The sequence below is a fragment of the Centropristis striata genome, chromosome 3 (assembly GCF_030273125.1).
Source record: "Centropristis striata isolate RG_2023a ecotype Rhode Island chromosome 3, C.striata_1.0, whole genome shotgun sequence".
Taxonomy (NCBI): Eukaryota; Metazoa; Chordata; class Actinopteri; order Perciformes; family Serranidae; genus Centropristis; species Centropristis striata.
The window spans coordinates 8934676-8946733 of record NC_081519.1 but is presented as its reverse complement, the minus strand read 5'-3'; the positions used below and the strand labels follow the sequence as shown (position 1 = coordinate 8946733).

Genomic DNA, 12058 nt, shown 5'->3' with positions numbered 1-12058 from the left:
GACCGTGACCTCTTTTTAGAGGCTGATTATGTTGGGAAATGATCCATTTAACTTCCCATTATATGACAGCCCTGACATAAACTAGGCTCACTCATTCAGGTCCGACATCACCATGGATGCAAAAAAGACACAAAACGTGGGCAGTGGTGTAATGTAACCAATTACAATTTTGAAGTACTTCATTTGAGTATTTCTATGTTATGTAACTTTATTCTTCTACTCCACTACATTTTAATGCAAATATTGTACTTTCTATTACACTACATTTAGCTGACAGCTTTAGTTACTTGTCAGGTCGAGATTTAGCATAAAAATAATTTTTAATTAAACCTCAAAAGTGTTGTTGAAATGCTGCTTACATAAATCAGCACCAATAGTGATAATCCAATATCATATTTAGAATATGTATAAGTATGGGTCCATTATGCATAACGAGTACTTTTACTTTTACTTCAGTAAGTTTTGAATGCAGGACTTTTACTTGTAGTGGAGTTATTACAAGGTGTGGTATTAGTACTTTAATTTAAGTAAGCATTCTGAATACTTTTTACACCACTGCATGTGGGGTTGCAGGATAAGGATCCAATCTTTATATTAAGATACGCTGACGACACACTGTTATACCTGTCTATAAAACCATCTCTCATTTTGGGGCTAATTTAAAGTTTTTATTTTCTGTAATGTTTTTTTATCTTTCTGTGTCATCTTCAACCTTTATCACAGACGGCAGACACCCTGACATTTCATATAATCTAAATCTTAAAAACCAATAACTACTTACATTGCTTTTTATTTTCCAAAAATGAACATGTCATTGATGTTGTTTTTGTGGACTTACTGATATTGTATTTATTATGTCTTACCTATTTTTTATATTCCCCTCTATTTTTCTTTCTTTTCTCTCCATTTATTTCACTATTTACTTCTTTGTTCATCATGCAGCACCTGCTCTGATAACACAGTGTTGAAGCGTGAGGCAAAACCAGCAGCACATACTGACCGTAAACAAAACAGCCCTCACAGAAAGCCCATTCATCCACCTGTGATAAATGTTACTGATTACACAAACACAACTCCAGGAAACACAAGAACATCATGTTCAACTTCATAGATTAAATAATACTTTACAAATATACACCTTTTTTCAGGATGATATTCATTCATCCATTAAATCTTAAAATGTTAACTTATGGCAACAGCAAGTACATATACCAGTGTTACACATCCATTTGATTTGGATGGTTCAAATGTTCATAAAGACAGAGAAAGCCTGAGGTAAATTATTGCTAATGTGAAGTGAGAGTAATGAACTGACCTGACACTGAGGCTCCAGCAGAGTGAAGAGGATACCTTTCTCACGGATTGTCAGCAGGTCGCTCATTACATGACATCCAGGAATCAGACTGGATGCCATAACAAGACCGAGACAAGTTTTCACCTTCTGCTCAGCACCGCTGTCACCACACGACACACTCACTGACACAACATTTCCATTGCAGCTGGTTATAATGCAAATATATTTGACTTGGTGTACGGTATGTTTACTCTGTGGCTTCCCTAACTGAGCACTTTTGTTAAAAACATACGCTTAAAACTATGCATGTTTAACCATAAAGTTTTTGTAACTCCGCTGAGTTTTTCTGGGATCTCATAATTAGAGATTAACTATGAATAAATTAGTAAAGTTTTATTATTTATTATAACTGACACTGTCACTGTTGTGTCCCAGCATCAAACTCTTAAACACACATAATCTACAACCGATGGTAAAAAATATATATTATTGACTCTTAAAGTGTACTTAAATTCAGTTTGAGGTACTTGTTCTTTATTTGAGTATTTGCATATAATGCCACCTAAATTATAAAATCTATTGTAGATTAAATTTACTAACAATATATTGAGTAGTTTGAATAAGCTCCACTCCGACTCCACTCGATCTGTGTATAAAAGATATTCAGTTAAATAATATATATATAAAACAGAGAAAAGCAGGAAATATTCATATTCAAGATGCTGAAAACAGCAATTTGTGGCATTAGAGAAATCACATTAAGGATTAATCTGTCATCTAAATAGTTGCTTTGGAAATAGTTATTTTTCTTATGGGCATTAGTCGTCTGGTCATTTCAGCTATGTTATGAATAATATATGATAACGCTGATTCTGCTGTGTAATGAGCATGTTTTGTTCTACACATTGATTATATTTTGCTTACTTCTACTTAAGTATAATCTTGAAGAAACTGTGAGACCGTTGCTTGTAACAGAGTCTTCAGACATTGGAGCACATTTTCTACCACCGGCTATTATCCTGTGCGCATAAAAGATTAACAGTGGTGTTGGGTTTGCACGGCCATAGATCCTGCTAACTGAAGTGTTTCCATTTTCCTCAGTTGAATCATCAGTCTATTGCAAAAGTAGATATTTATCTTGCTGCCAAAAACTCAATGAGTCACTGTTATATAGACAGTATTTACAGTTTAGCTAAGGCTCTCAGTGCAAATGTCTGGTAAATGCAAGAAGGATGTTATCACCCTGACCTCTCAAAGTTTCAATGTCCTGTGAATGTGCATGTTACAATACCCTCATAAATATCCCCTAGAGGACTTATGAGTTGAATGTAAACTTGCCTAATAAATATATTTTATGACTTCCACATACAGTCTTTCTTTGTTTGCGGCAAAGTGAACACATTTCTCACACTGCCACGAAATCTCTGTGCTCCATTTTCACCAGACAGCAACAAAAACTGTCTCAATGTCAAACAAACTGCATCAGCTAATGTTTCCGACAATACAACAAAGCTGTAAAACATAAAAAACAACTTTATTTCGAATGATAGAGTGGTACAAATGAAAATAAATGACATGAATTAGACTATTGAGTGCAGTGATACGAAAAAAGACGAGATAAGTGATATGTAGATGTGGAAACAGCTCAGTTTGGCTCTTGTGGTTTTATGCTACTTCTGTCCAATAATCATTTCCCCGTGCTCTTCAGAAAACGAAACTTCTCTGTTGCTGTTACACACCACTCCTCCGTCTCCCCCAGGACCATCTCCTCCGCTGTCAGCTCCTCCAGGCACGGGCCTCTTCCGTCTCTTATTGAGCAGAGGGTTGTTGGACGTGTCCAGGTCTTTGATCTTCACCTGGTCGTAGTCGACACGCATGGTGGCCAAGGCACTGGTCATTTCCTCCTGTTGGGAGACATTTTGTGCTGTAAACCTGGGGCTTTACTGCCACCTTGTGGTCATATTCTGGAGAAAAAAAAACAGATCTAGTCCCACCTTCACATCGTCCCACAGCTCCTTGTCCTCTGTCAAGACACGAGAGGTGTGGAGGGGAGTCGGAGGGACGACCATTGACTGCTGCAGTGTAAAAAAAACCACACAAATCTATGTCAGATGTCACATGTGTGAGTAAATGTCACATGTGTGAGTAAGTAAGTGTATATGTGGTGAATATGGAATAGCTTGTCTACCTGAACTCTTCAATTCATTTGTAATTGATTTTTTTTTTTTTTTTTTAACTGTAATTATGTGTATACATTGTGAAGCACATTGAGTCTGCCTTGTGCAGGAAATGCGCTCTATAAATAAAGTTGAATTGAATTGAATTGAATTAATGAATAAAAGGAGGAACAACACACAGGTCTACAAGCAAAGTGATAGAGTGATAACTTACGCTGATCCAAGGATAGTTCATGAACTGTCCGATGGTCATCCTCTCATTAGGGTCTGTCTTCAGCAGCTGAATGATGAGCTGTTTGGCTACAAAACACACAACAACCAGAATTGAACACAGTAAGTTTAGGACCCAATATGATGTAATGACTGGAGTTTTTGTGCAGGTTGTTTTGGAACTTTCAAACACATTGTGTGAGTGCATCTCTGTGGTTTAGTGTCTGTTTCTTGTTGTTATTTTGTGTCTCGTTGTCATTGTTTTGGGTCACTTTCTAATAGTTTTGGTCTTTTTGTAGTTATTTTTTGGTCTGTGGTTGTTTTGTCCCATTTTTATAATTATTTTATGTCTCTTTGAGGACATTTTGCAGCTTTTCCCTTTTCTATTTTTGTCTTGTAGCTGCTGCTTGCATCCCTTTCACTGTCTTTTGTTCCATTGTTAATTTAAACATATGGATTATTGCAGATTTGAACTGGAAACAGACAAATGTGTATATACACGGTTGCTCATGAAGTTGTAGTAAAATATATATAGTTTACCTCTTTCTGAAATGATTGTGACAATGTGATTTACTATTGACAAATAAAGTGTATATCTTCTCAAAACTTTATTAATCAATCTCTTCTAAACATATCACAATGACAATGAAACCACAATTAACAGGATTGTGTCTGAAAACAAAATCATTCAAACTTTATGGGCAACCGTGTCAATACGATTTATTGTATGCAATATGTATTCGTGACTTATGCTTTCTGCTGGTATTTATACAAAAAAGAACTTGGAATAAAAATTTGCACAAGTCCATTAAAGTTTTGAAATGTTGTCCTTGATATTTATGAATTTTAAGCCCAAAGCCTGACCTTCTTCAGAAACGTCAGCCCACTCTGGGTTGGGGAACTCATACTGGCCCAACCTGATCCTCTGCTTCATGCCAGGAGAGATGGCCTGACCTGTGTTTGAGTAGAACGGAGGAAACCCACACAGACTAGAAACAGAGAAGAAGAAGAGACTATTTTACTTTTATGTCCTCTTGAACCAAAAATCACATTAATATACAGTATACCAGAATAGTCATAAATGCTTCATTAAGTTGAACCGGTTGCAGACGGACATAATACTCACAGAATGTACATTATTACCCCTAGAGACCACATGTCACATGATTTGTCATATTTCTCTGGCCCAAGCACTTCTGGGGCTGAGTGGACAGATAGATACAGAAATAAAACAACAAGGCAGACACACACAAAAGCAGATCAATATGCAGACACATGTGGACAACATGAGAGTGAATGACAGGGACCATATCCAAAAAACCAAGTAATAGTACATTTATACACTGTGCAGTGCACCTGCAGATTTCACTAACACTGAGAGCAAACACTCACCAACATAATATGGAGTGTAACAGGGAGTTTGGAGGGAGTTGTGCAGTATCGTCTCTTTAGCAAAGCCAAAGTCAGTCAGTGTCAGTGTGGCGTTACTCTCCTTGGTGGTATAAAGCAGGTTTTCAGGCTGCTTGAGCAAAATAGAGTGAATTAGAGATTCAAAAACAATCTTTTTAGCTAGAAATTAATTTATTCTGACAACAGCACCACCTTTACATCCCTGTGAGCAATGTCCATGTGGTGGAGGTACTCTATGGCCGTGCCGATGTCATGCATGATCTCTGACGCCTCTGATGGAAAGACACGATATGGATGTAACAGTATAAAGACTGATGCGTTTAAACTGCTTAATGTGAGTTGTTACCCACCTCTCTCTGTGAAGGCCTGGTCCCCTCTGGCCTGAATGCGGCTGAACAGCTCCCCTCCCTCCATGCTGGGACAAAATTAACAAAGAAATCAGAACTGGGGCAGCGAGGGGACTGCTGGCAAACAGCCACAGTTCTCTACTGCAACCGTGGTTTGACAACAAAGCAAGTCATTGTGAGTCATGATTAATTGCTCAGATGAGTCCAGTCGTCTGAGCCACGGCAGAGCCAGATGACTCAAACTGTGGACGTGTGAAGGGGAAAGTAACAAACCATCGTGTTAGTTTCACAATATAACGTTTCTACAAATCATGATATGGGATTTTGAAACAGATAATGCAAAGAAAATAAAGATTCACTGATTGCTGATATGGTGGCTGATGTGGTGAATTTACATTTTATGTTTCTATGTTAACCCTCCTCATATGTTGCAGGTCAAATTGACCCATTTCAAAGTAAAAAAAAAAAAAAAATGTTAAACGTATTTTTTCATAAAAAGAAAAAAATTGACAATGTAAAATAACATTTTAAGAAAAATCAATGTTATGTGTACCATTGTATATTATATGTAGGTCTTTCCAATGCACATTAAAAAAAGTTTTAACATGCATGTTTTATGAAAAACAAGTTACTTTTTCTCATTGAACCATGATCTGTGAAAGGTAAAGAACACCATTGCACTAAATATTGATTGAGATGGTTAGTAATAGTAAGAGTTATTAATGAAATATAAACAATGTTTATTGGGATGTTTTTGCTTCTGACACTTTTGGCTAATTAAACATGCCCGGGTTATTGTCGTTCCTGAAAAAAAACTCCTGTATGCAGAGGTATTCAGAAGGCTGCTTTCTAAATCAAATACCTTTAGTAAATAATATATACATTATTCATGCAGTGTGTTATATTGTCATCTGATTGTAGAATTGAACACTGCAAAATAAATGAATGAAGAATTAACAATAATAAGTAGCTCTATAGTACTGTATGTTCAGCTCTAGTCAATTTCTGACCATTTAAATAAAGAATACATTTTTTTAAAAAGAAAAGAAAAAATCTACCATCATATCTAAATCACCCCAAGCTTCTTGTTTTTTGCATTATCTATTCTGTAAAAAGCTTTTTTTTATTATTTCCTTGCATATCAAAACATTGTCTGATACCAACATGTCTGTGACAGACCAATAATATTGGTCTTACTTTATTTCAAAATACAGTTTCTGGTGTAGCTCTGCATCAGAAAATGTTTCCAAATTTCAATAAAACTGGATTCTGTCAGGCCATGTTAACTATTAAATATGCATAAATACAGTACTGTGCAAAAGTCTTAGGCAGGTGTGAAAGAATGATGTAAAAATAAGAATGCTTTCAAAAATAAGAATGTCAATAGTTTATTTTTTATCAGTAAAGAGAATCCAAAGTGAGTGAACAGATGAATCATCTAAATCAAATCAATGTTTAGTGTGACCACCTTTTGCCTTCAAACCAGCACCAATTCTTCTTGGCATTTTTTCAAACCTGCCTAAAACCTTTGCACAGTACTATGTGCTGTCCAAATCACAAGTGGACGGTGCTAAATGCAGGTTTGAACACAATGCAGCCAATGCATAATGTGCATAAAAAGCAGAACAAGGCTGGCAAACAGTGTGCATGGGAACATTACCATCTCATGCCTCTGCTGCTCTGCACTGTCATGTCTCACTTTTGCTTTCGCTTTGTCTTTCAGTCTGAGTTTTAATTATCTGCACAAGTTAAATTTAAACAAAGGGGAAGATATGAATGGAAAAAGACATAAAATGGCATAATTGATCCCTAAGGAATATAAAATATCAAAGACATAAGTAGACTTTGTGGGAAAGAAAATGGATTTGAAGGTCAAAGTCTTTTTCAATGTTTACTGCGGGACTTTAAAGAGAATATTTTTCATCAAACCCAGAAAAAGAATAAGTTCAGACCCCCATTCATTATCTACAACCACAAACGGAGGTGTGGAGGATGTTCCAGGAGCAAAACAATTAGGATTTCAATGTTGTTTCATCTACAAATAAAATGATAAACAAAAAGTATGATAAAGTACAGATGTGAACAACTGTATTTTGTTTTTGTTTAGTAGTTTCTCCTGAAATCAAATGCAAATGCAAATGCAAAACTTAATTCCAATCCCAAGTGGTCACTCAAGATACTTTTGATTTGCATCCTTCTCCCAGGTGTGAGCAGAAATCAAACTCAGCTGGATTTAAATATCATCCAGACATTTCTAGACAGAATAACATCTGAACAGAGCATCACAGGAGTTGTTTCATTTTTCACATGTGAAGCAGCTGCATAATGCATGACTTCACAGTCTGTCTCTCTGCTGCTTGCAAATGCCTAAATGAAAACAAAGCTGTTCTTCATTATAGAAAATACACATAAAATCTATCTTAGCATTCCTTTAAGACTGACTGGGGCACCCCGAGTTATAATCACTGTCATATCTCACAGGTACTTTATTCTATTATTCCATTTTTTTATGAATTTGTCAATAAACATGTTCCCTAATGACTTCACAACATTGTTTTCAGTGTCTGTTTTACTAAGTTCTCTTAAAAAAAAAAAACACAGAGAAGACGAAAGGACCTCATTCTGCCTGCAGTTTTAATAGAGTAAACTATTTGCTGAGTTTGTTTATTTTAAATATCCTGAAAAAACCCCACCTAACTAACTAAAACTAAAACTTTACCAGAATAAAAGCATAATAAATTAATGTTTAAGTATTAATGTGGACTGTACTTCAGATAAAAGTGTTATGCTATATGCTAATTAACTGTAACGTTCGAAAAAATAAATATGTTTTTTTAGGTGACATTAATTACATAGCAAATAAGAAATAAGTAAATTTTGCTTCAATGGATGTAAGAAACATCTATTGAAGCAAATGAATAATAGTTTATTCTTCTAGTATAATATGTAGTCCTTGTATGTTAAATATGTTGGTAGGATGAGAGTTAAAGGCCTATAAAAAGCAGACAATAAATAACATATAATGCTCACCACTCCATTATGATGAGGAGACATTTCTTCCCCTGGTGCATGTTCTCATACAGGCTGAGTATTCGGACGATGTGGGGACCTCCTGAAACTCGCCAGTGCAGCTCGACCTCCCGTCTGGCTTTAGGAGTGTCGTACAGGATCTGCTCCACAAAACCAAAGACATAAATCAATGAAATGCTTCGTATTTGTTTACAGGTATCCAGTCTGAAAGATGGATAAGCTTGATGGAAATATAAAGGAATTAGTTTGACGTCCTTGTCCTGAAATCAATAAACCCATACAGAGACAAACACGTCTTATTGTGAAGACACTCACTGTTTACAGCAGGATTAGTGGCAGCTATTAAAGCCATTAATCTACATTTTCTAGACAGGACATTAAGAGTGAATACTTTAAGGCTGCATTTAGCATTGTGCTCTGTCTTTAAAGGCTCAGTGCTGCAGCCAGGAGTAGGATATCCTATTCTCCTCAACATACAGACCCAAGCCTCAAATCCTTGTGGACATTACAAAGCATTTTGAGCCCTGACTGAGGAAAAAATAGTGTTTATAAAGGCATGACTTTCCTCTAAAGCCTTTTTTACACAAATCACAGCATTACCACTCACAGTCAACAAGATTACTTCCTCAGACAGAGCTAGCTCTTCACATTTCATTGTACCTTTTTGGTTGTGGTTTACCACCAATGAGATCCCAAAGAAAACATGCAGAGGCACTCATGGGGCGGCTCTTCCTGTTTGTGTTTTCTTAAGGCTTTGCTGCAACCATACAGTCATCTGTTTATTGACTTACCAACTCTAAATTTCTCATATTTTCAAATTGGCTTTTAAAAAATCACTGTAAACATGTAATACGCTGGATACTTATTAAAGGTTTATTTGGTCTGTGCAGATGGGTAATAAAATGCACATTTTAACTTGTGTTAAATGTCAGATGATTATGTAAAGTGTTAACAAGGCAGGTCATTGTCCACACAACAATCACAGAGTGGAAACTGTGTGAAGCTCCCCAGACAGCACATCACTGTCTGACAGACACTGTCTGGGCTGCTCAGTTACTCAATTTTCCTTCAGATTACAGCTTCATGAATGCATATTTAATCCGCATCACATCATATAACACATCATACAAACTCAAAATGATTGGACATTTTACATGAGGGAGGAATCATAAAGCTTAATGATGGACACATGTCTAGTGAACATGAAATGGAGGAGATCACAGAGAGGAAATGAATAATTGATGTGTGCTCTCTTTCTTTCCAGTGGCAGCAGCCTCCAGAGGACTGTTCACATCACACAGGGTTAAAAAAACAACAACAAAAAACACACAAACACACAAACACACACCTTGAGGGCGCATTTTTCTCCCGTTTTCTTGCAATAACATTCCAGCACTTTGCCGTTGATTCCCAGGCCAAGAACCTGGGCTGTGATTTTATAGTCATCTGTCACTGCATGTCTCCTGAACTCCAGTTTGCAGTAAGCAGGTGGCTGCAGGTCAGCGGGGCCGCCGTCCAAGCTGCTCCCCAGGCTGTTGGAGTCACTGCGGTGCCCTGTCCCGTGCTGCGCAGTAATTGGATTTGCCGGCTGCTCCTCCTGGTTATGATGCATTTTTTTTGCTGAAAAAACCAACAGTGATGCAGAGTCAAGAATGTCTGCCGCAGAAAATATCCGGTGTCATCCTAGTTCATCCGCGTATGTCCTGAGGACTTTCTCTTGTAGACCGAAGAAACACCTCGCCTCACACTGTGCGAACAAAATGAGATATGCAATCTATAAAACCTCCCTACAATACAAAAAGGGCGGAGGTCTGAGCCGGTACCGTTATTTTGGCATGGAGAACTTTACAAGATCCCAACTGATCCGGATGTATGTACAGTAGAGAGAGAACAGTTCACTAAATGACTGAGAGAAAAGAGAAATGCTACAAAAATCTGTTCCCCCTTTCTGGTCCTCATCACGGTTTATCTGGCTCTTCCTGCGGGGTACACCAACCTCTCCAATTCCCTTACGTCAGTGCGGAGCGGCTCAAATTCAGTTTCTTAAAGGAACAACCACGCGTAAAGACGCACGGCAGGGTACCAGTAAGAGTCCACCAGTAAAAGAAAAAACTCATCCTATAAGTTATAATAATAATAATTATAATGAGGAACTGTCTCGAAATAATGAGCTGGAATCTTAAAATAACGATAAACTTCTTTCAAAATTAGTGTTTTTGTGAAAGTTTGTTATTTTTTTAAGATGCTACCTCATTTGTAAATGAGGGGAGGGGGGATTCAGATATCTTACTTAAGTAAAAAAGTACTATACCACACTGTGAAATTACTCTCACTACAAGTAAACGTCCTGCATTCAAAACTTACTTAAGTACAAAAGTATTAGCATCAAAAAGTATCAGAATTAAAAGTACTTGTTATGCAGAATGGCCACACTCACATTGTTATATATATATATTCCAAATATATTATTGGATTATTTTTATTGATGCATTTATGTAAGCAGCATTTTAATTTTGTAAATATGGGGCTTATTTTAACTACTTATATATGTTATGAGGTATAATTTAAAAACAAATGTCTAATTAAACTTTAACTTAAATAAACTTTAAATTTATCTTTTTTTTTTTCATGTTAAATCTTGAAAAAGTAACTAGTAACTTAAGCTGTCAGCTAAATGTAGTGGAGTAAAAAGTACAATATTTGGCCCAAAATGTAGTGAAGTAGAGGTATAAAGTTACATAACATAGAAATACTCAAGTGAAGTACAAGTACCTCAAAATTAAATTACTTGAGTAAATGCACTTAGTTACATTCCACCACTGATATCAAGATATTATTTTGAGAGACTGACTCATTATTTCTGATTAAAGTGAGGGAAAAAAATCTAAATATGATTTCACTGATTATAATATCCAATGGTACTAGCCTTTTTTAACATAACCGTTCATACGAAGTAGAATGTCTGATTCAGAAAGTATTAAGGCTCCAAAAGTTTGAAAGGTTTTGAAATATCAACTGATGTAGGTAACTGCAGACTTGATCTATCTGCTTGTGTTTAAAACTTTATGCCATGTGATTACTGACCCCTGACCCTGTTACATCACCATACTGCCCCCCTACAAACAGACTCAGCAGACAGGAAACAGCCATTGTGCAACTAATGAGTAGTCAAAAGCAAGTACTCTGACTTAGGGTGAACTTCCAGTCAATAAAGCATAATGATGTGCCCTCTGCAGCTCCCTTCCAGCGGAGAAAACAAGATGGAGAGAAAGCTTTCTTTCCACTTTTTATTTTATTTTTATTTTTTTCGCCCAGCCCCTCAGACAGCCTGAGTCCACCTATGGTTTCGGCACCACAAAGCTGCCAAGATATCTTTAAAAAATCTGACATTTATAGTAGGTTTCTGTCACTGGTTGCTTAATGGCAAGGTGCAAAAACTTGGTTGAAAGCAGCAATGAAAGTGAAAAATATGTGCTGTTAAAGACAAGAACAAACTTGTTACTTTGTTGCTGTCAGCTGTGACCAAAACTTTGGCATCCTGGTTGTTTTTTTTCTTCTAATTTCACAATTTCAATTGAACAATAACTACA

General features: G+C 36.5%; 1 protein-coding gene across 1 annotated transcript; it reads right to left on the bottom strand.

Annotated features, from left to right (window-relative positions):
- Positions 1-2597: 2597 nt before the first annotated feature.
- LOC131968477 (MAP kinase-activated protein kinase 2-like) lies at positions 2598-11997 on the bottom strand. The gene is made up of 10 exons (XM_059329375.1): positions 9817-11997; positions 8469-8608; positions 5442-5506; positions 5284-5363; positions 5074-5200; positions 4808-4883; positions 4546-4670; positions 3686-3771; positions 3289-3369; positions 2598-3198 (listed from the first exon to the last, which is right to left on the bottom strand). The coding sequence occupies exons 1-10, from the start codon at positions 10078-10080 to the stop codon at positions 2965-2967; spliced, it is 1278 nt and encodes a 425-aa protein (XP_059185358.1). The 5' UTR covers positions 10081-11997; the 3' UTR covers positions 2598-2964.
- Positions 11998-12058: the final 61 nt, after the last annotated feature.

Coding starts and splice junctions, on each gene's coding strand:
- LOC131968477 (XM_059329375.1), bottom strand. CDS start 10,080: ATGCATCATAACCAGGAGGAGCAGCCGGCAAATCCAATTACTGCGCAG. Junction 8,609..9,816: donor GAGAAAAATGCGCCCTCAAG/GTGTGTGTTTGT, acceptor TTTGTGGAGCAG/ATCCTGTACGACACTCCTAA. Junction 5,364..5,441: donor CCAGGCCTTCACAGAGAGAG/GTGGGTAACAAC, acceptor TCTTTCCATCAG/AGGCGTCAGAGATCATGCAT.